Below are 27,700 nucleotides of genomic sequence, written 5' to 3' on the forward strand. Positions count from 1 at the left end.
CCGGTTCTTACTGTTGCTTCTTGACCCTCGTACAGGTTTCTCAGGAGACAGGTAAGGTGGTCTGGTACTCCCATCTCTTTCAGAATTTGCCACAGTTTATTGTGATCCATGCAATCAAAGGCTTTAGCGTAGTCAATGAAGCAGAAATAGACGTTTTTCTGGAATTCTCTTGCTTTCTCCATGATCCAGCGAATGTTGGCGATTTGATCTCTAGTTCCTCTGCCTCTTCAAAACCCAGCTTGTACTTGTCTAAAAAGAGGACATCTTTTTTTGGTGTTAGTTCTAGAAGGTGTTGTAGGTCTTCATAGATCTGATCAACCTCAGCTTCTTCGGCATCAGTGGTTGGGGCATAGACTTGAATTACTGTGATGTTGAATGGTTTGCCTTGGATTCGTACTGAGATCATTCTATCGTTTTTGAGACTGTACCCCAGTACTGCTTTTCCCACCCTTTTGTTGACTATGAGTGCTACTCCATTTCTTCTAAGGGATTCTTGCCCACAATAGTAGATATGATGGTCACCTGAATTAAATTCGCCCCTGCCTGTCCATTTTAGTTCGCTGATTCCCAAGATGTCGATGTTCAGTCTTGCCATCTCATGTTTGACCACCTCCAGCTTACCTTGATTCATTGATCTGACATTCCAGGTTCCTAAACAATATTGTTCTTTACAGCATCGGATTTTCTTTTCATCACCAGACCCATCCACAGCTGAGTGTCCTTTCGGCTTTGGCCCAGCCGCTTCACTCTTTCTGGCGCTACTTGGAAATACCCTCTGCTCTTCCCCAGGAGTATATTGGACACCTTCCAACCTGAGGGGCTCATCTTCCAGCGTCATATCTTTTAGCCTTGTGATACGTTCCATGGGGTTTTCTTGGCAAGAATACTGGAGTGGGTTGCCATTTCCTTCTCCAATGGACCACATTTTGTCAGAACTCTCTGCCATGACCTGTCCGTCTTGGGTGGCCCTGCACCGCATAGCTTATGGCTTCACTGAGTTATGCAAACCCCTTTGCCACAACAAGGCAGTGATCCATGAAGGGGACAAACCCCCTACCCAAACCTTAACAAATACTAGGGATCTCCTTCCTGCACAACCAGCGCTAAAAATGAAACCACAACCTGAAAACAAACAGCCTAACAATAACCATGCAGGATAGGGAAGACCAAACCTGCCTATCTCACCCTCCGCTAGAGAGAGGCATAAGCCTGTGAAGAGAATCATGGTGCACTGGAGAACAAAGTCAAGTGGACTGCCCTCTAGAAGATCCAAAGAACAGGAATTCATGGAAAGCTACTTCCCTTTTTCCTGTATCTTCTGGAGGAAATTCCAGAACCCTGAGGATGTAAAAAAGCAGTACTATCTTCTGGTGTATCTGCAGTGTACCAACATTCATAAACATGTACCCTCTTGCAGAACGCTTCTACAGAAAGTGCGATCTACAGAGGCAAACACATCCATCTCGTAGTGTTTGGAGAACCTGTGTAAGGAAACTCACCTTGCACATTTCTTTCATGGGGACATTAACCTGCAATGCAGTCATGGTTGCTGTCCCCCCTCCCCCAAGAGAATGCAAACTGGACAGCAGAATAAGTCAGGTAAGACCTGGGTGAAGAGATAGGTGCCAACCGTGCCTAAAGTACGGCACGGTTGGCATCTCTGGAATTCCAGGCTGCAATGTGCACATAATCTTGCCTAGCAATGTTGGAAAGAGCTCTAGAGGGAAAAAAGGCTCTCCTGGCTGGCATAGGGCATCTTCAGGTCCTCTTGAGACAACTCCCCATCTTCTCTGCTTTCTGATCCCACTGAGACGAGACCTCAGACCTGTCAGGAGAAGATCTAGGCAGGCACTGTTCCTGCTGGAAATGGTGTGTCCTGCCCCCATAGTGCTCAGAGGTGCATCCCAAGAGCTCTGGGACATGCAAGTGGGACCCCCCTGTTCCCAGCTTCATTCCCTTCTTTCTCTGCATCCAACCCTGCCTCTTCTCTACAAGGGTGTTGTGTGATTTACAAGCTCTTGGGTGAGTATTGAAGGGTTATGGTGAAGAAGACACCCTGGAAGAGCTGAAAGAAGAAGAACTTGAAGGAGACGTACACGCCCTCTTGCTCTTCTTTTGGCTGAACCTGCCCCTTTGAGTGGTGATGCCACCTTTCTTTTTCTTGTCCTTTTGGGCCCTGCAGACTTCATTATCTAAAGCACGAATGGCTTTGCTGCTCATCCTCCACCAACTGAAACACGGTTCCCTTGACCTTCTGTGAGATCACCTGCCTTACCCAGTGGGAAAATTGGGGATGAACCTGGTTTCCCACTGATGTTGGGAAGAGGCCAGGAAACCAACCCAGGGCCCTCAGACTGACACACCCTTCTGGTGCTTGGTGCTGCCAGGGCTCGTGGAGTCAGCTCAGGGGAACTCTCTCCCAGTGACTACATTTTCTCTACCCTGTTGTCCCACTCAAACACCATAGCCTGAGGCCTGCTGCATGTCAGTTCTTGGTGTAGCTTCACCTGAAACTCAGGGTAGGGGAAAGCTGAGACAGCAATAGAATTGGTGAGCAAATGCAGTGGCAGAGACACTCTGTGTGCCTAGCCCTGATGGCCAAATCTGGCGGGGGAGGGGAAGGGAGGTGTCACCAACTCTTCCTGCACTGTGTTCTGTGGCACCACCTGAACCTGAGTAGGTTGGTGTGTCTCCCTAGGCATATCTTGCTTCACTGCCCTAGTGACCTTTCTGGTCTCAGAGCATTACAACAGTGCAATCTGAAAGGTGGGAAAGCGGTGGGGGGGAGGGGACTGCTTTCCCACAAGAAATAGAAATAAAAATAAAGTTGATTGCCCCCTGTGGGTCCCGTTCCATTTCCCTAATTAGGAAGTGTTGGGTGGGTACATGGATAGGAGAAACAAACATCTCTCTCCCATATTCCCCCTGCTCTTTTTTTTTTTAAACAAAAAAACCAAAAATTCAGACTGAAAAACTGCTGAGCTCAGCCTGGAGCCTGTTGCATTGATGCTAAACAGGGCAGGCCAACCCTTCCCCTGGACAGCATCAGCGTGATTGGATCTTGCCTGCTGTCCAGAGGGAAGGGCTAATCTGAAGGTCCTGGAATGTTCTCCAGAAGATATGGAAGAACAGAAAGATTTTGATTGCTTAACAAATCATAAACTTGATTGATTGGTTTATGAGAGCCTTAGAGCTAGCATGTACAAGCCCATTATGCTAACTCTGGGCAAGGGGTTTCTTCAAGAGGGAAGCTAAAATGATAACATTGTATAGCTGGACATCACCTCAGAAATCTTCTACAGAGATGCAGGATTTATTCTTCTGCCTGAAGAAGAGCCTTCTTGAGAATGAAGGCTTACACACTCTCAAATACAAAGTTACCAGGTCAGCTACTTTGTGTCCTTCAAGACCAATTCTGATATACTATATTGTGCTCAAGGCCTAGCTTCTTTAAAAAAAATTGGGTCATTTTAGCACAAAGCCATTTTACATGAGGACTGCTTACCCACTTTTCTAAAGCTAAATTTGTAGACAGACCCAACAGGAATCTAAGACCCTGCTGGAGTACTTTAATATTGCTCTGTAGACTAAATACACCTTAAGGAACAGTCTGGAATCCCAGACTGGAATCCCAAGATTCCAGTCCCATGACTTGAGGAAAAATTCAACAAGGACATGTCCTAATTAAATAAAGGAGGCTATGGCAACTACTGGGCACATAACCAGGAGACTGGAATCACAATGAAGTTGCCTCCAACAAGAAAAATTGCAAAGTTGAGAATGTTTGTATTTCAAACCTTCAATATCCTACCTAGGAAACAAAGAAAACTCTAACAGCATGACTAATTCATATTGTCCCACTCAGTTATGCTAGCCAAAAGCATATTCCCCCAGAACTAGCAATGCTAAAAGAAAGAAGAAGTTGATACTGGAAACAACCTTCCCTGAAAACTCAGCAAAAAATAAAACAGTACTTTATCTTAACTAGACCTCAATAACTGTTTCTGTGTATACACCATGGCATGCATGCTTTTTTTTTTTAAAAAAAAAAGCTCTGCCAGTGCATTTATATACACATCTTATCATGATCAGCTTCTGCTGTGACTGGACACTGATAATGGTCTGACAGTACGCCAAGCAGGACTGATAAAAAATTAATAATTTATGCAAGAACACTATTAAAATGTCTTGACTCATCAAGAGATACACCTATCCTGGCCTTATATCCTATTTTCCAAACAGATTTTCCTCCCCCTTACTTTGTCTTTTGACTCCACATTTCTAATCCAACTTCCTGCCTTTAGTGATCTCAACCACTGAGGATGCTTCCAAGACAGGCTTTTATGGTGTCATCCCCTGCTTTGTGTGTTTTCTTACCGCTTTCCCCATCTTTCCCCTTAATGCAGAAAATCTGTGAAGGATAAAAAGATGGAAGAGCTGCATGATGCCTTCTGATTACTAGTGCTAAGAGCCCTCTCTCTGGAAACACCCTGAGAATAAAGCCTGTTCTTGGGCTTCTTCACATTAAATCTTTTATCCTGCTATTGAGAGTGGTTACTCATTAAAGTTTGCGGTTTAGATGACGTTGTCAACCTCCAGGGTGTCTCCTGCACTAAATGACTTTTATTCCATTTTTTAAAAGACCAGAGATAATGAGCTATCAAATTACAGTGCTTGAGTTCCACTTGAGTTCCCTCTGTGAAAAGAGGGAAAGCGGCAATAAGAGGAGCTAGATCACAGCACCATCTAGTGGCTGTATAATGAAACATATGGAAGACTTAGATAAGGGGGAAAAGAGAGGGAAAGGAAGCGCATTAAAACAGAAGCAGAAAGCCCCCTTTTAAATGCGGGGTTTTAGGCTGGTGTAGAGATGCTCCTTATCTCCCGAGCCCCATCCTGGGTGTTCTTTTTCATGGTCACAGCAGAGCACCACGCTGCAGCCTTTTCAGACAAAGGAGCCATCTTGACCCCAAAGCTGGAACATAGAGCCACTTTTAGTTGGTGTTCTGTATATGGTTTGACTTTCTTCTCCCCTTGGACAGGAGTGCTGAAGCTCTTTCAGCCCAAGGTCGGAATTCAATTTGGAGAAGCTCTTGGGGGCTGCAATTCAGTGGGGGGCAGGGGCCAAAGGCAAAAGGGGTGGGGCCAGGATCACCCATGTTCTCTCGTTCTGTGTTTTTGACTTCAGTTTTTTTCAGGTCTGTCTCGTGTTTATGTGTATGTGTGTTTGTTTCATAAACACAGAAGAAAATAGTCATGGTGGTGCTAGTACAACCTCTCTTACCTAAGAATATGATCCACTTGTGTGTTCCTGTGATGCCGGCGAAAGTCAAAATTAGGTGGCTCATAAGATGAAGCTGCTATGTTTGTAATGCGCCGTGCGTATGTGTACCTAGCTTGGATGGCTATCCAATGAACTTCATTATTCAAACAGAGATTGATAACAGCCTGCACAGCCTGTATGACTTTTTGCTCAGTCCTTTCAGCCAGAAAGGAACTTTTCTAAGTTTCTTACTACTTTAGAAAACCTCCTGTAGTGCTTATAGCATCGTGTTTGTGCTGTTTTCAAAAGGAAAATAGTGTTTCACCCTAACAGGCACTTTCTGGAATGGTCATGTGTCCAAATTATGTGATGCGCCCTGGAATGATCTCATGACTATTCCAGGAAGTGCTGCTGGGCTGAAATGCTATCTCTGAAGGCAGCAGCACTAGCTAGGAGCACATGCACATGGCATTTCAAGGAAGAGGAAGTTGGGAAGGGATCAGTGCAGCCTGGCATGGCTGGCTGGCAGGCAAGGAGGAGACATGTGCTTCTTTAGCTGATTGCTTATAGACAATGACAATGTGGAATAATGAAAAACTTTCATTGGACAGAGGAATTCAGAACCTGCCGAGCAAATTATAATTTACCTTGTGATAACTTCACCCAATACTAGTTCTAACGCACCAGAAGATCCATGCACAAGAGACTGGCAGGATACAAAGAAATGTTTTTTTTTAATGTGCAGATAGTCTTGTCTTGCTTGTTATTGAACTTATGCAAGTCATTCCAGGAACTGTTTTGGCCGAAGACCAGAGTAAAAATAGTAAAAATATTTATTTATTTATTTATTTAAATTTCTTGCTTGCCCATCTGGCCGGTCACCCGGCCATTCTGGGCAATGTACAACAGTACACTTTAAAACAATAAAACAATAATAAGTATATGCTGTTATATTTATTATGTATGACCTTAAAAGGCAGATATTTTCCACATGGCTCTCTCTTTACATAGGAAAGCCTTTAAGTCAGTATGCATGATACTGGATAATGTATTTGATGAAGGATCACTGATTTAGGTTTAACAAATTAGTGATATATGGTTTGTTTCGATACATTTGTATAACATTTAGATGACATTTTAAATCAGCTTCAGTTTTAAAAAGAGATATTTACAGTAGCTGAAACATTTCAAAATCCAATTAAAAATGTTAAACCCCATTTTTTAAAGAAGCTAGTAGTTAATCATGTAAATTAAAATCTATTACACAATTTTATATCAACCAACTTAAAGTGTGAATTCATTTCAAATTAACCATGAAGCATAAATAGCATACTACCACATCTAGAAATGTTACTTAATAGTTCCACCTTGAAAGGAATTTCTTACAACAGTAAGGAATTCCAACACTTCAAACCCCCCACCCTCATGCCACAAACAATAAAATATAAAAAATACTCTTCTCAAGGCCCATTATGGGTTAACTTCAGTTTTCCTGCAACTCTTTGCTGAGCAATACTGACAAATTTCTGACAAGAGGCGAATCCTGTTGAATTGAAGAACAGCTGCCACCCAGAGCACTCTCCACATAAAACAAAATCCCAACCCTAATAAATAAAATGTATTCACATAATAAACCAATTGGTTGCTAGACAGGAAGTATCTTTGCCCTTTAGCAAAATAACTTCTGAGAGCTTCCTGAATTGCAATTGTGTATATAGACAGGCAAAGCAAAAATCTGAAAATTTCCCTTTATGAAAATGTCACTGGATAGACCAACAAGAAATATGAACACATATAATTCAAAATATAGCATTGACTACAGCTTTATAAATAGACCTATCAAAAGAATGTGAATACCCAAGGCTCTGGAGGGCTGACTCCATCATTACATTTCTGTTTAGAGACATCTTAAAGACAAATGTAACTCTCAAGCAGATCTACAAAGCTGCATTTAGAAGAAAGTTGCCTGACTTTTCTACTATGGCAAACGGTGCTAATAAACATCACAGTAAAAGCAGCAGGAAGCACTGCTGCTGTAATATTTTTGTGTGGACAGATTATTTATGAGCAATGTAGATTTATATAAATAAAGACAATTTAAATAATTCGCTTAAATTGGCAAGAAAAAAGGCTGATTTAAATCACTGATTTAAACCAGGTTTCCCATTGAAACTTTTTCATATATTTCTGTAACAATGGTGTAAGTTTGACCACTAAACCATGATAATTTAGAACTAAATAGTGTATTATTGACACTGCTTCATTCTTACAAGCAGAGGCATTGCAACTCTTTGTGTTTCACTGTGTATATTTTGCATGCATTCCTTTTTTTACTTACAGACAGAATATCTTTAAAATATTTCCACACAGGAGGCTGGTTCAAGTGGGGATTAAAACAAGCCACCATTGCTTGTTTGATCCTGTGGTCTGGGTCAGGGTCTTTCTTATGACCAGCACCCATGACAGTTTGAGGCTAACAGTGCAATCTTATTCATTTCTACTCAGAAAAAAGTTCCATTGAGTTCATTCAGACTTACTCCCAGGCAAAAGGTTATGGGATTGCAGCCTAAGTATGGTCATACAGGAAGAGGCACACTGTGAATTTTGTCGTGTCTTTTTCTTTCCAGTGTTGCTCTTTTTTGCTTCACTCTTTCTTGGCCAAGCCTCATCCTCACAAAACCAAAATTGCAAACAAAAATGAAATGCACATGACTTATAGATTAAAGCAAAGTTTGATACTTATTGGACAGATGAGAACAGTTTATTTTCATTTGATGAAAATGAGATGCCTATGTTTGGTAGGCAGAGTGTAAGTATTCAAATCTGAGAAATGATCAGACAGATTCTCTCTTTTCATAGAAAAGACTCATTTAATTCAGTGTATCTGGTACAGCTGTTGATTCTGTTTAGAACTTAACTGTACAGCTAACATGCTTATATCCAGATTATTTAAGTGTTAACCTAATTATTCTTTAAGAGATTAGTATTTACACTTCTTAAAAAAAATCAAAAATTTGTTTCTGTAAGTGTAGGTTTCGCATATTTATGATGAGATTTAATTATAACTAGGGATGCTGGAGAAATTCGAGATCGACTAAAATAAGCTCAGATTTCTAAGAACCTGACCTATGGAATCCACTGTGGAGAGACCCCTTCAGGCCACATGGAGTCTGTGGACTTTCAGATTATATTTTTTATTTTCCCAAAATTTAAGCATATTTATTAGCAGGAAAATATGCAAGTTTCTGCTAAGGAAAAGTTGAATAGAATGGGGGATAATACACTAAATGTTACATACGGAAGTAAATTATGTAAATTTTTATGAAACCTCTGACATAATTATTTGCATATTCTTCCGCATGACAAAAAAAATTTGCATCTGTCTGTGAACGGACGACAGAACAAAAGGTGCCTGACAATCTGCGAAACACAGACAGAGCGGATTTTACACTGTCTGAACACCCCTAATTGTAACCAAACTATTTTTTAAATGAGAGAGAAATTGCATTTATCCATTATTGTTTACAAAAAATTAAAAAAACATTTAAATTTTAAAATCTCATATTTTTACTTTATTTTTTTAAAAATCATACACCCTGTTTATCAAGGACAGAAAGTGGAAAATACCATTTTTCATCATATGTGCATTCAAGCCAATGTAGGTTTTAAGTTCATTTTATATACACAGGAAAAGCAAAAACTGTATTTAGTATCATGTATGAAAAAACGCCCACAACGTCACAGCTTCTTCTGTTTTCATCTAGTTTCTAACTGGTGTCTTTAATCACAAGTACAAAAATATAACACCAGTACTCACCACAAGACAATCAGCATAGGTGTTTGTTTGCTTTTAAAGCACGGAGAGATTTTTTCTGCATGAATATCCTTGATGTTAACATGACGGATTTTGCAGGGGGTGCGTGTATGTGTGTGTGTGTGTGTGCGCGCGCGCTTTTCTGTGACATCATGCTGAGCCCTTCCACGGCCCATGGCACCAATGGCAACCAGTCTTCGATTTCTGGCAACTGCATCTGCTCTGGATGGCTAGCACAAAGATTTCCTGCTCCAAGTTCTTAGCAAATTCCAGAGAACCTGGAGGGGTTGGAGCCATTCTTTGTGCCAGGCTGGAAAGACCAGCTCTCCTCCCCTCAAGTTTTCTGGAATGCACAGACTCAGACTGCTTCTGCCTTCTACAGACCCCGGGTCAAAGTGAAAGACTGGCTTTGTCCCTCTCTTGAGTTCTCTGCACAAATGTGTAGATCCCTGTTCATAACTAGAATACTGTTAGAAGAAGTCTTTAAAGAGAGGAAACTGGTTATTTAATCATAATGGTAAAAGATAAAATAAAATCCTTTTGTTTTAAGCCAGGGGTGGACAACTTTTGACCCTCCATATGTTTTGGCCTACAACTCCCATGATCCTTCACCATTGGTTATGCTAGCTAGGGCTGATGGGAGGTGTAGGCCAAAACTTCTGGAGGGCCAAAAGTTGCCCACCCCTGTTTAAACCTTTATTTATTTATAATTTATTCAAATTACTTCACTGGAGAAGATTTTCTTCCCTTTTGATAAAATGCACAAAATGGCTAAGTAATGCAGTGCCATTACTTAGGTTTCGGAAACTCAGGTTCAAATCTCCACTCTGCCACAAAGTTTACTGAGTAGCCCTACGTCACTTAGTATCTCACAGAGTAGCCCCTCTCTTGGGTTTGTTGTGAGGCTTAGAACACTGCTTTTAGTTTCTTTGGAGAAAGGGTAAGTGGGATAAACGTAACACAGAGAGCTGTAACCTGTCAACACATTTAGCTAAGGGACAAAATACTAACAATAATCCTGACAAACGACTTACGAAGGTGGGGGTGGAATCAAATGTTACCCATATTAACAGCTTAGATAGATATACCTTAATACCTATTAGTCTGCTTTAATAGACTATAGCAGTCAATCCCTCCCTTCTCCCATGGAGAGAAACTCATTTTCAGTCATCTAGAATCTTTCCAATTAGCGACAGACCTGTAGAACTACCACTGCTGGCACTGTGTTGGCCTGACTGATTCTAAAGCTCACTGTTTTTTTAAAAAAAGGAAGAAAAAATGTCTACATCACCATAATGTAAGGAACTGAATGCTAAAAAATAACATTTCTATAATTTATACAAATAGGGACATTCCTTGGTGAATACGTGTTCTGTGAAGACCATTGTGCCAAAAAGAAGGAAGGAAGGCTCTTTGATAAATTCAGTAAATATACACAACTGCTACCCAACATTTACAGCAGGCTGTCACTATGGGTGGGAGGAGCTGGAGCCCCACCTGTTTCCCCATCAACCTGGATGGGGGAGATAGACCCCATCCCACTCCCTTACTTCCTCCCTATTAATGAACCAACTTGTGTGGTACTGTGATGCCTACAGTCCTCTGTTCCAAATCCAGACTGCACTCTGTTGAGTATGCGCAAGCACATCTCCACTGCATGCTCCTCTGACAGGTAGGGGCAGGCTAGGCAGGGCCTCTGAAGGACTGTCATACAGGTTGTGCTTGGTTCCCTGACCCAATGAGGACCAGCACCTATGAAGTGGAAAATAGGGCCCCTACGGAGGACAGCCAATCACTGTGTTCTTCTGTTTGTTTGCTTTTTTAAAAAAAATTATGCCTCCACAGAGCAACCGACAACAGATATGTTTTGAGAAGTCAAATTGCATGGGTGGCAGGACAGAGCAGAGCACTGCACTTCAGTGGACACAGCCTCACTTCCCTTAGTCATATTGTTGGCATCAAAGAAAGAAAGAGGAAGTATGTGTACACACACTAGCATGGCGGACAGCAGATTGAGTGCCAGGGACCAGAGGGATCTTTCAGTTAAGTTGCCTCAGCTTGCCCTTTCTGTACAATCTCTCTCCCACCCACCCAACCCTTTGTTTTTATCCAAACACCAACTGATCCAAACACCTTTCTCAAGGATAAGTTTTGCTGACAAGGGAGAAGAACTCTAAGCAAAGTACAGGGGAGAGGAGAATATGAAGTCAAGGTAGTATCTGCCTCTCAGATAGTTAAGAACATAATCCATGTGCTGGATTAGACCAAAGGCCTGTCTAGTCCACATTCTGTTTGCATAGTGACCAACGAGACACCCATGGGAAGGCCACAACAGCACATAAGTCCAACAGTACCCTCCTGATCATGTTCCCAAGCAACTGGTAAACAGAGCCATACTGTCTCCGATACTGGAGGTAATATATAGCCATCATGATTAGCAGCCATTGATAGCCTTATCCTCCGTGATGGATGATGATAATTTGATGGATTGAGACCTTGGCTCACTTCCTAACTGGAAGGCTGGTTGGTGATAAGATCAATCTTCCCACTGTCTCCACAGGATATGGAAAACTCCATTCATTAAGGTTTTATTTCTGCACATTGCAAAAGGAACTTGCTAGCTATTTCAATGGCCAAACACAGAAAGATTCTTTTTTTGAGCCAACATCATTCTGTGCTGTTATGAAAGGACTTCGAACAAGGGCTATTTATTTATTTATTTATTTATTTCTAGAAATGAAATTTCTAGAGGCAGGGACTAAAATTAAGATGTAAATTCTTGCAGATACCTCTCTAAGCATGTGTGTCCTTAATTACTTGTATCACCAGAAGCACCAACCACTATATAGTTTAGGAATTGGAAAAGAAGACCACAAGTTGCTGAACACATCCTTAAGAGCTTAGCAACTAAAAAATGAGTAAGCCAGTGAAAACACCCTTCTGTGGCCTTCTCAGGCTCCAGAGCGCCTTGATATAGAAAACATATTTGAGTGATGGGAACATCACCTTGGTCAATATGATACCTATGGCAGTTCTGGAACCACTGTTGGTTGCAATGTGGACACTTGACAAAAATAAACTCATCACTGTCTTAATTGATAACTCTGCCACATATTCCAGGATTTAACATTACAGAGTACTCATGGCTACTGCCAAAAACAGTAGCCCTTGTTTCCTCCATCTCTCTTCCCTGATAATGTCCACTGATACAAAACATGTGCGATTATGCAATAAAGTTTTGCGTTCCCTTCCCCCGTCCCAAGTGGCGCACAACAAAGTGGTGTGAAGGCAAGAAAAACCCGCAACTCAGTGCTGCCCTAGAGATTCATTTTGCAATGCAGACCTTTTGGGGGATGGAGGAGGAGTTTGGAGACAGAGGGCTGTTGCTTTCAGCAGCAGCTACAGGTGTTTTGTAACACCTAGTGACTGCTAGAGTTTGGAGTAGATTCTATCTGTGCAGAAAGAAAGCTCAGGTGGGATGGGGGATGTTTTTCTGGATATTGTTGAGAGGCACAACAGAGCCAGGTGAAAAGATGGAATTTTCCACAACAACACAAGCCTGCTGCTCATATATATATAAAAAAAATCAGCTGTGAGAGATTAAGAACATCTCCTAGTAAACTGGACTATTCCCCAGAGATTTAGGATTAATCATTTAATTGGAACATTGTCAATGTACAAACAGAAGAAAGACTGACACACGTTTAGCTGGTGATCGACTGTGTCAAAAGCACTTTTCTTCTTCTATTTCTGGAAGCAAATGAAACTGGAAAATGCTGCTGCATAGCCCACATTAAACACAAGACATGAGCACAAATCTGCAAGCAAGGGCATACAGACATAAAAAAAATGATCCAAAGGCATCCCACAAATGCAGAGAAACAGAAAATGTTTTAAAAGCCCAAATACAATGAAGTTTATTTACATCCCTCAGTTCAGAGTCTGAAAACATCATTTTAAAGCACATAGCTTGTGCTTAACTATAATATTAAAAAATACTGTTAAACCAATAGTCTCTGTGAAGAATAGCACCTTGTTCCTAATAAATTGATCTGTGCATCAGCTGAGAAGAACTGCTAACATTTTAATCCGGGCTGTACTTACAGTGAGTTTGGCCTGCTGGGTTTAATAACTTCTAAGTCGGGGTCACTTGAATTCATGTTAGATTGAGGAGTGCTGTTGGAGTGGAGGAAACTGTTGATGTTTGAAGACATGACCGATTCCAGGCTCGAGTTGATGATGCTGTTCCTGTTCTCCTCTGGAAGAAAGAACCACAAATATGAACTGTTGGCAGGGCACTGACATTTATTAAGCTATTAAAGAAAAAGAGAGGTGGAATTTGTTATAGTACATATAGCATGATTTCTGCACTAGCTGGAGTTAAAATATCACTCACGTTCCAGGTCCAAAAAAATGAATTCTGCATGACGGCTGCTGAGTTTTTGTTCCTTCCTCTGTGTCAGGGGTACAGAATCCTGGGCCCAGGAGACAAATCCAGCCCTCTTGTGTTCCTCAGATGACCCCACCCCCTTCCTCATGGCCCCACCCACTTCCCCCTGATCACTGATCGTTTGGTGGTTTCCCTAGCTTTCATGGAGTTTGTTCCCCATTCTAAAAATTCACAATGCCTCTCCTAAGGCTTAGCTACTAGAAGTAAGAGTTTAGCTAAAATATGCTCACATTTTTGGTATTTTTAATCCTGCTCCTGCCCTTTTTTCTTCAGCCCCGCCCACCACTGGAATGCAGCCCCCGAAAGCTCCTCCAAAAATGGAATTCGGCCCTCAGACTGAAAGGGGTTCTGCGCTCCTGCTCTGTGGCTATTCACTCTCTATCCATCTTCCGCTTTGCATACTACAAGGATTCCTTTATGATACTCCTGTCTCCTCTTCAAGAAGTGCTCTTTCTACATGCCAAATCATTTAGCATAGTGCAAAGTTTAAAAGAATTCAGTAGGAGTCCAGTTGAATTTTTAAAGACCCATAATACATGCTGAGGCAATCAAGATGTAAGGCACTGCTGTTGTCTTTCTAACCATAACAGAAAACAGGTATAGTTCTTAAGCCTCTTATTCTGGATAACTTCCATTGGCTGCATTTGGTACAATTAATCTAGTCTAGTTCTATGAAACTAGTTCGTAGTCACTGATTCAAAGATCTTTGTTTCTAACTTTCATTTTCAATAGTAAGAAGCAGAGACATCACCTTGCCGATAAAGGTTTGTATAATCAAAGCTATGGTTTTCCCAGTAGTAACGTATGGCTGTGAGAGCTGGACTATAAGGAAGGCCAAGCGCCGAAGAACTGATGCTTTCGAACTGTGGTGCTGGAGAAGACTATTATGAGTCCCCTGGACTGCAAGGAGGTCAAATCAGTCCATCCTAAAGGAAATCAACCCTGACTGCTCATTGGAAGGACAGATACTGAAGATGAAGCTCAAATATTTTGGCCTCCTAATGCGAAAAGAAAACTCCCTGGAAAAGACCCTGATGCTGGGAAAGATTGAAGGCAAAAGGAGAAGGGGACGGCAGAGGATGAGATGGCTGGATAGCATCACCGATGCAATGAATATGGACTTGAGCACGCTCCAGGAGAGAGCGGAGGACAGGAAGGCCTGGTGTGCTATGGTCCACATGGGATCATGAAGAGTCGGACACGACTTAACGACTGAACAACAACAACAACAACCAAGATTAACTTTTCTTATCAGAGATACTCCTTTTTATGCTTTTTAAGGTTGGGTTGCATTTCATCCTTGTGTTACAACAAATCTTAGCTGTGTGTTCTGAATAATGCTTGTGATAATAAAAGACAATGTTAAATCTGAAAAACTACGATCAGCTTTTCTCAAGGTCTTCAGTTATATTTTGATGCACTAATGAATACCATGCAAATGGAAAATAACTGTTCCTCAGGATTCTTCAGGGTTGCTTCTGGCTTTTATATCCTGTCACCCAAAATGATATCTACTGAACACAATGTTACAAGAAAGAGTAGGCTCCAGTAGTGAAGTCCCCTGTCAGGATAGCTTTATTTCTCACTACAAAAAAAGACGGATGTAACATTCTTTTTATACGGGCTGTGGACTCTCTTATCTATGGAACCTGTTGGAAAGAGTCTTCCAAGAGGATACAACAGGATGTGATGCTACTTCATACCTTTGTATAAAGGCATGATCTGGGGAAACTTTCTTGCCTCTTAAGGCAGGAAACTATGATTCCTGAGAGCTACTTCCTCCATCATCAGACACCTATCTCTGAGGTTGCTCAGGGATGTAGTGCTGACAGATCTCACCAGGTCCTTGCCCCGTACTTTTATTGGAGCCAGCCCCAAGCTGGATCCCAGCCTGCTGCTGTGGGTTGGGCCACGGCAGAAGGAGGGAGCAGAGGAAGGGAATATGACTGACTGGTGGCTGCCTCTTGCCTACCACGCAGAGCTGGCCAGCTGAAAGGGGAGAGGAAGACTGAGGGAGCTCTGCAGCCCAAGGTCACATGCTCCCCTCCTCAGAAGGGGAGGACGGAGTAAAGAGGCATGCAGGAATGAAGCTACCTTCCTTCTCCTAAGCACCCCTTATTCTCCTCCTCAGGCCTCGGCTTTTCCACTTTCCACCACTGAGCAGCCACCACGTCTCGCAACTCAACTGTCCCCAGCCAGCCGCTCAGCTTCCCGCCCCTTTTTCCGCTCTGTTGCCTGTTCCCACTCAGTACGTACATGCCTGGTGGGCTGTGTGAAGTTTGCTGCCGTTCTCTTCTCCTCTGCCACCCTCATTGTCCTGCAGCACCGTTTCAGGGCTGCTGGTACTGGCCACGGCAGCAGAAGTAGGTGCCATGGCCATCGCCGCCATTGTTTGCCATTTGTGCTTATGGGCGGGGTTTGCTGTGTGTGTGACAGGGATTCTAACAGGCTTGATGTGCAGACGTTAGCAGAGGGTCATGTTTCAGCACCACACTGTAAAAAGTTTTCACCTGCTGTTTGTTTGCACACCATGTTTGCCCTTCATGTCACAGGAGGGGGCCTGGGGTTGGATCCAGCTATAGTCCTACTTAGAGTAGACACACTGAAGTCCATGGGGCTTAGGTTAGTTGTGACTAACTTAAGTCCCATTGATTTCAAAGGGTCTGCTCTAGCATGAAGCCTGGATCCAACCACAGACCTCCTCTTGCTTGGAGATCCCTCGCTGGCCCTTGGCTGAATGGGGCAGCTGTGCAGTCTGTTCCTGTGCATGTTTATGAAGACGGAAGTCCCAGGGCATTAACAGGGCTTACTTCCTACATATGCATAAGGCTGCAACCCTATGAACATTTACTTGAGAGTAAGCCCCACTGAACTCCCTGAAAACAACCTCCGAGTAAATATCCAGAGGGTTGGCAGGCCTGCATGGCGCACAAACCCAATTTAAAAATGAGGCTAAAATAATCAGGATTGGCAAGGGTCAAGCACACCACTTGTGTGCTTGACCCTTGCCCTTCATGGCTTATTAAATCAAACAAGGAGGGGATGTCTGGCTAGGTCCAGGAGGTTGTAAATTCCTCCTTGAGAGAGGGAGTGGTACCAGCCGCTTTAAAAGAGGTGGTAATTAGACCACTCCTGAAAAAGCCTAATCTGGAGCCGGAGGACGTTAACAATTATAGGCCAGTGGCCAACATCCTCTTCCTGGGAAAGACGTTTGAGCGGGTGGTTGCTGGACAGCTCCAGGCACTCTTGAATGAAACAGATTATCTAGATCCATTTCAATCGGGCTTCAGGCCTGGGTTTGGAACGGAAACTGCCTTGGTCGCCCTGTGGGATGACCTCTGTCGGGCGAGGGACAGGGGGACTGATTCTCCTGGACCTCTCAACAGTTTTCGATACCATCGACTATGGTTTCCTTCTGGATAAGTTGTCTGGGTTGGGAGTTGGAGGCACTGCACTGCAGTGGTTCCGCTCCTACTTGGATGGCCGATTCCAGAAGATGGTGCTAGGGGATTATTGCTCTGTACCATGGCAATTGTGCCAGGGGGTTCCACAGGGCTCTATTTTATCCCCCATACTGTTGAACATCCACATGAAACTCCTGGGGGAGGTCATCCGGAGGTGTGGGCTGTGGAGCCATCAATATACGGATGACCCCCAGCTCTGCTTCTCTTTTTCATCAACCCAAGGTGAGGCAGTGGCTGTTCTGAATCAGTGCCTGGGCATGGTAATGGACTGGATGAGGGCCAATAAACTGAAACTCAATCCAGACAAGACAGAGGTACTGTTAGTGGGTGGTTCGTCTGCCCGGCCAGGTGATATTCAACCTGTTCTGGAGGGGGTTGCACTCCCCCTAAAGGATCACGTTCGTAGTTTGGGGGGGCTCTTGGATCCAGAACTGTCACTTGAGGCACAGGTGAACTCAGTGGCACGGAGCACTTTTTATCAGCTTAGGCTGGTATACCAACTACGCCCTTATCTGGACAGAGATAGCCTAGCTAGTTATCCATGCTCTGATAACTTCTCGTCTGGATTACTGCAATGCGTTATATGTGGGGCTGCCTCTCCAAACGGTCCGGAAACTTCAGCTGGTCCAAAACAGGACGGCAAGATTGTTAACAGGGACTGGCCAAGGAGCTCATATTACGCCAGTACTTTTCCAGCTGCACTGGCTGCCAGTCCATTTCCAGGCCCTATTCAAAGTGCTGGTATTAACATTCAAAGCCCTTAACGGCTTGGGGCCAGGTGATCTGAAGGATCGCCTCCTCACATACGTGCCTGCCTGGACCCTAAGATCATCTCAGCGGCCCTTCTCCATGAGCCCCTGCCAAAGGAAGTGAGGCAGGTGGCTACTAGGAGGAGGGCTTTTTCTGCTATGGCACCCCAGCTGTGGAATGAGCTCCCTAGTGAGGTTAGCCTGGCACCTACACTGTATTCTTTCTGGCGCCAGGTGAAGACCTTTTTATTTTCCCAGGCATTTTAGCATTTTAGCTTTCTAGACTTTTAGCCTTGCTGTTTTAAATCTGTATTTTAAATCCCTGCACTGCTGCTAGGTTTTATCCTGGTTTTATTCTGGTTGTATTGTTATACTGTGGTTTTAATGTTTTATATATTTTATATTGCTTTATTGTGTGCTTTTTGGTTTTAATTTTTGTTAACCACCCAGAGAGCTTCAGCTATTGGGCAGTATAGAAATGAAATAAACAAACAAACAAATAAATAAATATTTTCTAGGACTTCATAAGAGAGAGTCAGTCATTTACTCACTCACACACACGCACGCACACACACACAGAGGGGGCAAGGAAATAAACACTTTTGGAGGTTCCAAAACGTCAAGCAACATGTTGCCCAAATGTCCATATATTTGATATTGATGCCTAGAAATTTAAGAATTGTATTACCTCCCAATACATCTTGGACCCGGTGCCTAAAAAAATTATTAGAAAAACCTTTTTTAAAGCTCCGGGCAGTATCTAAGGGGCCCTTAAACCCCCACCAATTCTGTTCCACAAGAGGTGGGTCCCACCGAGTTCACTGCACAACCAGGACCCACCATTTGCACCACGGAGATTTAACTCTTCCCAGAGGAAGCCCCGAAACAAGCAGAAACACTCATTTCTGGAGGTCGGCAAAGCTTCCTTAGGTAAGTACCACCGACCTGCCTTGTTCCAGAAACAAGCATCTTCGCTTGTTTCAAGTTGCCTGTAGAAGGCTAAATCACCATTCTACAAGAGGTAGGCGCCGCTTGCAGATGGGAATTGGGGGACGCAAGAGAATCGGCAAGGGTGTAAGCACCCTGTTGGATACTGCCCACTGATCCTAATGACAGGATAAGGCCTACCTCCGAGTAAGCCTTCTGTTCTCTTTTTTTGTGTGGATGGAAGTATTCTGACAGTTTTCTCTCACAGGGAGTTAGTGTGAGTGAGCGAGCAGAGAAGTATTAATGGGGGAAATGAGCTGGAAGATAATGCTGTTATGTGTCTTTGCCAGCTGTCTACAATAATAAAATAGAAGTACAGTACATTTCATGTTGTGAAAGAATCTTACTTTGCCCAATGCCATCATTACTGTCAGTTGCCTCAATCTGAAGGGACATTGGAACTTTGCAAGATGGCATACAGAGGAAGTTAGTATGCTGATACGGGAACATTTTTCAATGGTACTATTTTCTACATAGCTCCCCTGAAAGCTCGACAGTGACTTAATAATGCAAAAAGCCTTTTTAAAAAGTGCACAAATTCTATTGGAATACACAGATTTGATTCTCAAGATCTGGCCACAGTCAGCTACACATTTTAGGGGGAAAACAGCAATGGGACAACATCCCTGATATGGCTCATATACCTCCTATGGGCCAAATTAGACATGATATCAAACTGTCTTTTCATTTAATGTGTATGTCTTAAAAAAAAATGCAAGTAGTGATGACTGGGTGGGCTTCCACTTATTGTCACTGCAGCAGACAAGAAAAGGGAGTTGAACCTTTTGCTTCCCTACTCTGGTCTTGACAAAAATTGCTCTTCTAGAGCTGCTATTTGCATTTGGATGAAAGCTCCACTGGTAGCTGTTATTTGCATTTTTTGAAAGTGCACATTAAATGTCACTCCATTTCATGTCACATCATTTTGGCCCTTTATATTTCTGTGCAGTCTGTGTTCATCATTCTAAAGACTGATGCCAAGAGTATAAAGGCTACTTCACAGGTTACAAATAACGAGTAAACACCATTTCTTCTGAAGCAGCTACATGGGTCTATTTCACCACGTATACATGCATCAGGGAGTCAAAGCCAATCAAGATGCCCTGCTGTGCGCACACAGTGCAATAGGCAAATGTAGATGCTTAGATGTGATGGTGTACATTGCCTCTACATGCAATATATACTTTTGATGGATGTTGTGTGAACTGGGGGAATCTTTGGTGGAAAATGGAGTAATCATCTATGTTAAACATTCACTTGTATATGCTTTTAAATGTATTGTCTTACGGCATACTTCTGGAAAACAGATCCTTCTCTACTTCCTAATCTGAAAGTTTACAAGAAAGAGATATGACTAGGGGTTTCAAATTTAAGAAAATGTAATACTCCTATGGTTCTTATGACCTCCTCCCAAATAGGGGATAATGAACAGGAAGATTCAGTAATTAACTTCTTACCAAACCTCAGATAAGTCAAAAGATACCAGGTTTGGCTGTGATATTGGCCTACTGAGTGGAGATTCACTAAGAAGCTCTGAACAGATGTAGGACCTTCATCTACAGCACCTGGAACCTGAAACTAGGAATGATCAAAAACACATTTCTCTCTTAAGAATTCTTATTGCTGGAAAGGCAGTCTGGTTTTTCAGACCATCAGTGGGGAAACAACACAGTGTCGGTTGTTTTCCCCACCCCCGCATGCACTGGTTGCTGACTGAGATTACCCTAATTACCCATGCTGTGTCATGGGTTGCCATGTTACCTGAATGCAGCGCGGGCATAGTGCATTTTCACCAACCCTACAACCCATACTGCAAGTCGTGGATTGTAAGGTGGGTGAAAATGCACCATGCATCAGGTTCAGACGACATGGCAACTATATTTCCAAAGAGAGTCTCCTCCAAATCCTGCTAATATTTGACATCAATTAAGCAACTGATGTCAAATTGATGGAGAATACCAATCATACCAATCAGTAAACTACCCTTTAAAGTGTATCCCCTTCTCACTAATGCTGATAAAAACCCTAGTTTACATTTTTTAAATTATGTTTTATCATGTTGCTGTATTTTATCATTTTAACCACTGTACCACTCAGACAGTTTTGGGTATTGGGCACTATAAAATTAAATAAATAAATAAATAAATAAATAAATGCTCCTGGTCATTCTGAGATAATGCAATACAATGTCACAACACAGCCAATTGCATAGAGGTTTAAGATACTTACGCTTTTCATTGGGTTGCGCAGTATGGAAGAGTGTTAAGGGCCTTTCACTGCATGATGGCGGCTTTGAATCTGTACTCTTCTTTCGAGACAAAAGCAGCTGAGAATTTGACTGTGATGTATCTGGAACTGTGTTAAATATCTTTTTTTTTTTTTTTAAGAAAAAAAGAAAAAAAGAAATTTGAAAACTGTCAAGAATGCTAAAGCGCTTACCCAATAGTTTGACAATACAAGAGGACAAGCACACACAAGAGGTGCATAGAGAGTAGCAGCTCTCAACAATGGCTGTAAAGATTAGTCCAAAAATGGTGATAACACAAAGTAGTATTTCTAGGATTAATCACTGTTTAATACCATTGCTATTTTGGATGAAAGTTTAAGCATGTTAGACTCCGAAATTATTTAATGTTTCTGATTACGCAGATACTAGATATGCATACAAGATACCTTGGCAAGACTATAATCACACTGTAATTCAACCACTTGTTCCAGGAAGCTTCGAGCTGCAGTATCTTTGCTGAGATCAACAGCAGATTCAAATACTGCACACTAGTCTTAAAGATGCGCATACTAATTCATACTGAAGGCGTGCATTGATTCAGGAGAAATTTATTGAAGGGAAGTTGACAGGTTAATCAATGACCTTATTAGGCTCATACTATTCTAAATCACCCATCTTCTTCTCTATTAAACCTAGAGAGGCATTAGGATTATCATCTAAGAGTTTAAATTAGAGCTGAAAAACAGAAGCTGATTTTTGTGAACCACCCAGAGGGCTTTTTGCTGATGGGTGGGACACAAATGATGCAAATAAATAAATAAATAAATAAATAAGGCACATATTCTCCATGTTTTATAATCCATTCTGTGGTTTTATTAGGTTCCGAGAGACTGAGGTATTAGGACATGCTTAAATGAAAATGAACATTTAGCTTATTAAAACATGCCCTCACTAGACAAGTTTGCACATTTCAGCAGACAGTGTCCAAAGTTGGTCACACAGAAGCAGGTTGCAATCTTTTCTGCAAGCCCAGCAAAGTGAGGGAGAGACAGCTACAGGGTTAACTATTGGGAAAAGAGCCAAAGACCTCCATGGACATACAGCTGATGAGTTCTCAGCTGTAGACATTTTGGAATACGGTGGGAATTAACCACACCCTTCTGCTTCTCCTGTATGAGAGTCTGCCAGTTAAAATTGGCCTCTGAGGCTCTGCCAGTGGTCCCATTGTTATGTGAGATGAGATGTGTGAGATGCATCTGTGAGGGGACCCTTTTCTAAGGTGGCCCTGAGATGGTGGGATTCCTTCCCCTTGGGGAGCCATCAGTCTAGCCTTCTCCAGCCTGGTGACCTCCACATGTTTTGGATGATACTCACCAGCACCAGCCAGCATGGCCAATGATCAGGGATGATGGAGTTGTGGTTCAAAACATCTCGCGGACACCAGGCTGGGGAAGGCACCATCAGCTAACTCCTTCTCTGTTAGCTGTTTCCTGAAAATTGTTTTATTTCATCAAACCTTTGGTTCTTGAGTTTTACCATTTGCTTTTTAATGTGCTGTTTTGATTTAGTTTTATCTGTTGCGGTCTTATTATCTGTTGCGATTGGTTGTTTTTATGCTGATGTTCTTTTAATGACTCACAGTGTTTAATCTTGTAAGCCACTTTGTGTGTCCACAGACAGAAACGCAGAATAAAAAATAATAAATCAAATCCCCCTACAGAACAAAAGGTGTGCATTCCAATTCCTGCCTCTAGCAGGAAAGCTAGCATCAACCAGGCAATGCAAATGTCTCTAGAGGGAATCTACAGAAATATATCATCTCCAACTTGTCCAGGTATCGCCCTTACCTGTCACATAGGAAACAGGCACTGCTTCAAAACATAACATGACAATGGGTTCACAGTATTCATTAATACTTAATGCTAATCAGTTACCTGGTGCATCTGTACAACAGGTGTTAGTTTTTAGCATACACGTAATTCTAACTATGGCTAATGTGAGTTGGATTTCTGTATTTTTTTAATCTATGTTTTAAATCCATTTCTGGTGCTTACCCCTAACAGGCTAATGCATTTTTTTACTATCTTTTCCCCACAAACTTTATTCTACTGGGAACCATCAGTTCACTGTTAGAAAAAACAACTCAAGCTGATGCAAAACTACCTGTTTATGTAGTGCTGCAGCGTTTTTACTCTTTGCTGCTAATTTTATCTTGGTTTTATTAACTGCTGCTTTTATATACTGTTTCACTGTTGGAGTTTTATGTTTTTAATGTATTATACACTGCCCAGAGAACTTGGGCTATTGGCCAGTTTAAAAGTTCAATGAAATGAATGAATGAATGAATGAATGAATACATTCATGGTTGGAAGGATTCAATCCATGCTTCTCCTTCCTATCAAACTGAAAAAGCATTAGACAGAAGTGTCATTTCATTTGCCCAGAGGAACTGTAATGCAATTCCAGAGCAGAGATCATTCAAAAAATCAACTGCATTCCTCTACTGAATGTACTCCAATACTGCCAGGATGAGTCACTTTGGAAAGCCGTAACGGGTGTGTACGTGGATTCTGGTTCTTTCCCCCATGGGTCACAATGTAGTAACTTTGATAATTAATTTAAATCAGAACAAATTAAAAACACCCTACAAAACAGGAGCAAACCTGTTGTAGTAGATTTTAATTATGTCCCACCAGCCTTCCTGTTCCCTTCATTTCAGCTTTGTCTGCAATGAAGATACCAGTCCATACATGTTTAGTATGTTAACATGTTAGCAGTGTTGTTTTTTAAAGTGCTTGTTCTGGATCTCATGCTTAAACACACACACACTTTAAATTAGAATTCAGATCAGTTGCCAATAATTTCCCATTAAAAGATCAGCAGAATGATCTCTCCATGAAGGAAAGAGTATCTGTACAATGCACCACACTGTACGCTAGAAAGCTGAAAATGGTGATAAGTTCTGACAGATGCAGTATATGAACTGTCATCCAATTATTGATACTTAAAAATTAAAGCAAATACATCAACCAGCCAGGCAAGACATCATCAGAATAGTTGGTATGATTATTTATGAACATACTTCTTTCTTTTCCTCACACTTCACTAACAGATTCCACCAGTTATTTTTCAGCCATTATTTTCTAAAACTGTTTGGAAGAAGAAATTATTTTGTATAAAAAGCATTCCTTTTTTTCTAAGTGGATTCCCAAAGCAAGGCTGTGTTCAAAGATACAACAGGATTCTTAATTTTTTTCAACATCAGGAAGGATACCAAGATTAAAATGGAAAGACCTGTTGCTCAAATACAAGGAATGTTTTAAAAAAATCATACCATCTCAGTATGAAATGGATTAAAAGGTGCAAATCAAGACAATCCTGTGTGTATCAAGTGACAAATGACAATTATGTGCATAGGGAAGTAGGACGATTTCCCCCTTGCTTTGGGGCAGGGATGGGGGACTACTGTCCTGCAGACCTAATCTGGCATGCAAGGTTCCTCATCTGGCATGCAGAGGTCCCTGTCCTACAAGCCCTGGGGGAGAGGAATCCCTGCAATTATCTCCGATCACTGATCAAAGATAACAGCAGGATTTGGCTTCATGCACCACTTGCAGTCCCAATCAGGATGCTTGCAGGAAGTGCTCTTCGAAGCCCCATCGAGTCCTTTTCTCCATGCAGAGAGGCAGGGAGCTCTGTGCCTTCTCTCTGCATGGAAAAAAGCAAAACTGGTGTGGAGCAGGACTGGATGATGGGGCGAGGGGCTTTAAGGGCAGGGCTCTGCCCCCCTGACATCATCTAGACTGCCAGATTGGTTCAGAGAGGGGGAAATCCAGCCACTGGACCAAACCAAGTTCAACACCCCTGCTTTAGGGAAAATGTAATGCCTTTGTGACATCAACAGCCATTACTCCAAATTCTCATGTCTTTGAGCCCTTTCTCTGGGTGTACTAGTTGGCAGGCATGCACATTTGCTTTACGTTAGAAGATAATGCCTGCTGGTGTCATAAAGGCATTACTTTCCTCTGAAAGCAAGGGGAAAACAATCTTATTCCCCTATGCAGTTCCAGGGGTGAAGGGGCATTTGGGAGGGGAATGTCTATAATGAAAGGCTACAGGATTCCCAAACATTTTACTACCTCCCCCTCAGCTAGTACCCCCCTCCATCAAGGGGAGAATGTGGACAGACAGGCTCTTACTAATATGGCTATTACTAATAAAGCTCTTATCTCCTCCTGCAGTTCAGCCAAGTAGAAGAGCTATTAAAAATGTATCGGACTAGAAAGCAATTGTACACAATAGATTTTTTAAAAATTGTAAGATGCACAAACTCATAAGACAAATTACCTTTTCATGGTTTTCTATTAAGATCTCAACCACAATATTTTGGAATTTGATGTCCATAATTGCAGCGACTGTTTCTTCTTGTGGCCGCATTAATGTTGGTCCAAAAACAACCCCCAGATTTGCAACAGTCATTAGATTCTGTTTGTGGTTCTTAGCAACACTGTAATGAAGCAAGTACAGATTAAATTAAACAGACTAGAAAAGCTCCAGGGTAGCCCATTTCTCTTTGATAAAAATCCTGCCAACAAATTGTGTGCTTTTCGGACTCCTGCAATGCTCACTGTGTGGAACAGTACAATTAACTATCATATGTGCTGTACAGGTTTCTCAGAAACCCAAGCTGTGAAAGATAAACAAGCTATTCCACCATTTTCTAGATATTGAAAACTGAAGTGGCCTAAAAACTGACTAAATAAGCACTATGGAAGAGATGATCTCCTCATTCTGTTTCATTATCACCCATGCTTTGACTGCCCATGTTCTACTCTGCATGCCTTCCAATTTAAGGTGGAGAATTTCTAAAATTAATTTCAGAATTGCTACATGAATAGTGCTTTCTCCCTCCTTCCTTCTCAAGTACAGCCCATAATTATCTTCATAGGGATTCTGTTAGATAACATTCATGTTCCCCCAGTCAGCCTCTCACTCACACTCAAATACACACTAAAAAAGCCGATACATACACACATAAAACTATATACCATGTGCCACTCTTTCTTGGGAAACTGCTAAGCCATAACAAATTTCAAAGCCTACTTTGTTAGATTCATTGTTATCCTCAGTTTTAGAACATAGATTCATTGCTATCCTCAGTTTTAGAACATTTACACGCACACACGCACACACACACACACACACACAGAGTAGCCAAAAGACTTCAGTGTGCAAGCAGGCAGGTCCATGACATTTCTATGCAGAGTCCAAATGTTTAAGAACAGAGTGACCCATTCATTGGAGGTAATACTAGGTTTCTAGCTATGCTATGCTAATTTGATACCTATCACATTGAGAAAAAACCCCTCCAAATTCCTATTAAGTCCAAATAGAATAGAATGAATTTGCTGATAAATTCTAGTTGGCAATTTCACATTGGAGCAATAACAAGTGTCCAGTGGTTTGGGGAAAGGGCACCTGCTAGTGTGTACTGAAGACTGATGTCATAGCTAGCTAGCTAGCTAGGAAAATGCACTGAAATATGTGTTCTATGTTAAGTAGTCAGGTCCGTGGGCTGATTACAGTATTATTTATTGTGCCCGGACATAGTTCTCCTGGTACATTATGTTAATTTAATGCATGCCTCTGACTCACTGAGGTCAGACAATTTCCTTTGATCTCACCAATAATCTGCTTCACACAGAGCCTTTGCATTTCAGCAAAAGAGAGAGGAAAAATCTCAAATGAATACATCTGAAGTGGAAGAAGGGAAGACAGGTGAGGCTCTGTGCCAATTTATTTTTGCAAACTAAAACCTCCAATGCATGAAGAACTGACTGAGGTGCAAAACTGCAATTTCATATTTTCCTAAACTGAAAGTAGTTGTTCCAGTGACTGAGGGAGTAAGAAGAAATTGCAGGTTAAAGAGGCAAGCAGTGGTTCAGTCCAAAATACAATCCAGGCAGATAAGATACATATGGAAAGAGAAGCGGATAGCAGGAACTTCTGGGGCCAAGAATCAAAGAAAGACTGACTGAGCCATTTTGCAAGGTACATGCAGTAAGTGTTTGTTACATACAATCTCGTAACAGGAAGGGGAAATTTATAGAGGGGTAGGAAAGGGTGCAATTCATTGCAGTGAGGAGTGGTACATGGCGAAATGCCACCAAGAGCTACTTTGTTCACATGAGACATATTCTGAACCGAGATGCCATGCCTCAGGGCAGGTCTCAGAAAGCATACTACTTCAAAATGCATGCAGAACATTGAGCAGCCCTACATTAAAAAACACACACAACAGCACACCCCTCCCTGCACACAAGAAACTAGAAGATTGGGTGGGGGGACCTTGGTTAGAATCCTTTTTACCAACATGCTAAGGTTCTTAACACAGGACTTCTTTGTTTTTGTTGTGCAGCAGAGCATTCTATTAAACAACTTCCCCATCTACAATCTGAACTGTAGTCACATGGGATCAAGTGATATTTTTGAACACTTAGTTTGCCTTCAGCATTCCTCCCCATTGGCCCACTGTGTCACCTGGTCTACAAGCATCCCATTCACTTGCACATGTAATTTGGCTTCCTAGGACCAAGCTTTTATCTCTACCTGCAAAATTCTGCTCTTCATGCCAGTGAATTAGAAGTTGAGAAAAATATTTAGACAGAGATTGCTGAAAGATAATGAATGAACTACTATATCGTGCCTTGCATTACTTCACAGACAGTTGATCTACCCAGGAAGTT

At 42.0% G+C, this 27,700-nt stretch overlaps 1 protein-coding gene across 6 annotated transcripts in view; it reads right to left on the reverse strand.

The window, feature by feature from the left end:
- Positions 1-27,700, reverse strand: part of ARHGAP26 (Rho GTPase activating protein 26) — a 363,812-nt gene that overhangs the window by 84,517 nt on the left and 251,595 nt on the right. For all 6 annotated transcript variants that reach the window (XR_014788384.1, XM_084838781.1, XM_084838783.1 and 3 more), the window contains exons 18-20: positions 25,302-25,461; positions 20,957-21,095; positions 13,182-13,335 (exon numbers count right to left, since the gene is read on the reverse strand). Coding sequence is in view for 5 of the 6 variants with exons in the window: in XM_084838781.1 (XP_084694907.1) it covers positions 13,182-13,335; positions 20,957-21,095; positions 25,302-25,461 (453 nt within the window). In the remaining variant the exon portion in view is untranslated. The remainder of the gene's footprint in view (positions 1-13,181; positions 13,336-20,956; positions 21,096-25,301; positions 25,462-27,700) is intronic.

Source organism: Heloderma suspectum, chromosome 2 (genome assembly GCF_057233095.1).
Source record: "Heloderma suspectum isolate Gila_16-S chromosome 2, 16-S_ref, whole genome shotgun sequence".
Classification (NCBI taxonomy): domain Eukaryota; kingdom Metazoa; phylum Chordata; class Lepidosauria; order Squamata; family Helodermatidae; genus Heloderma; species Heloderma suspectum.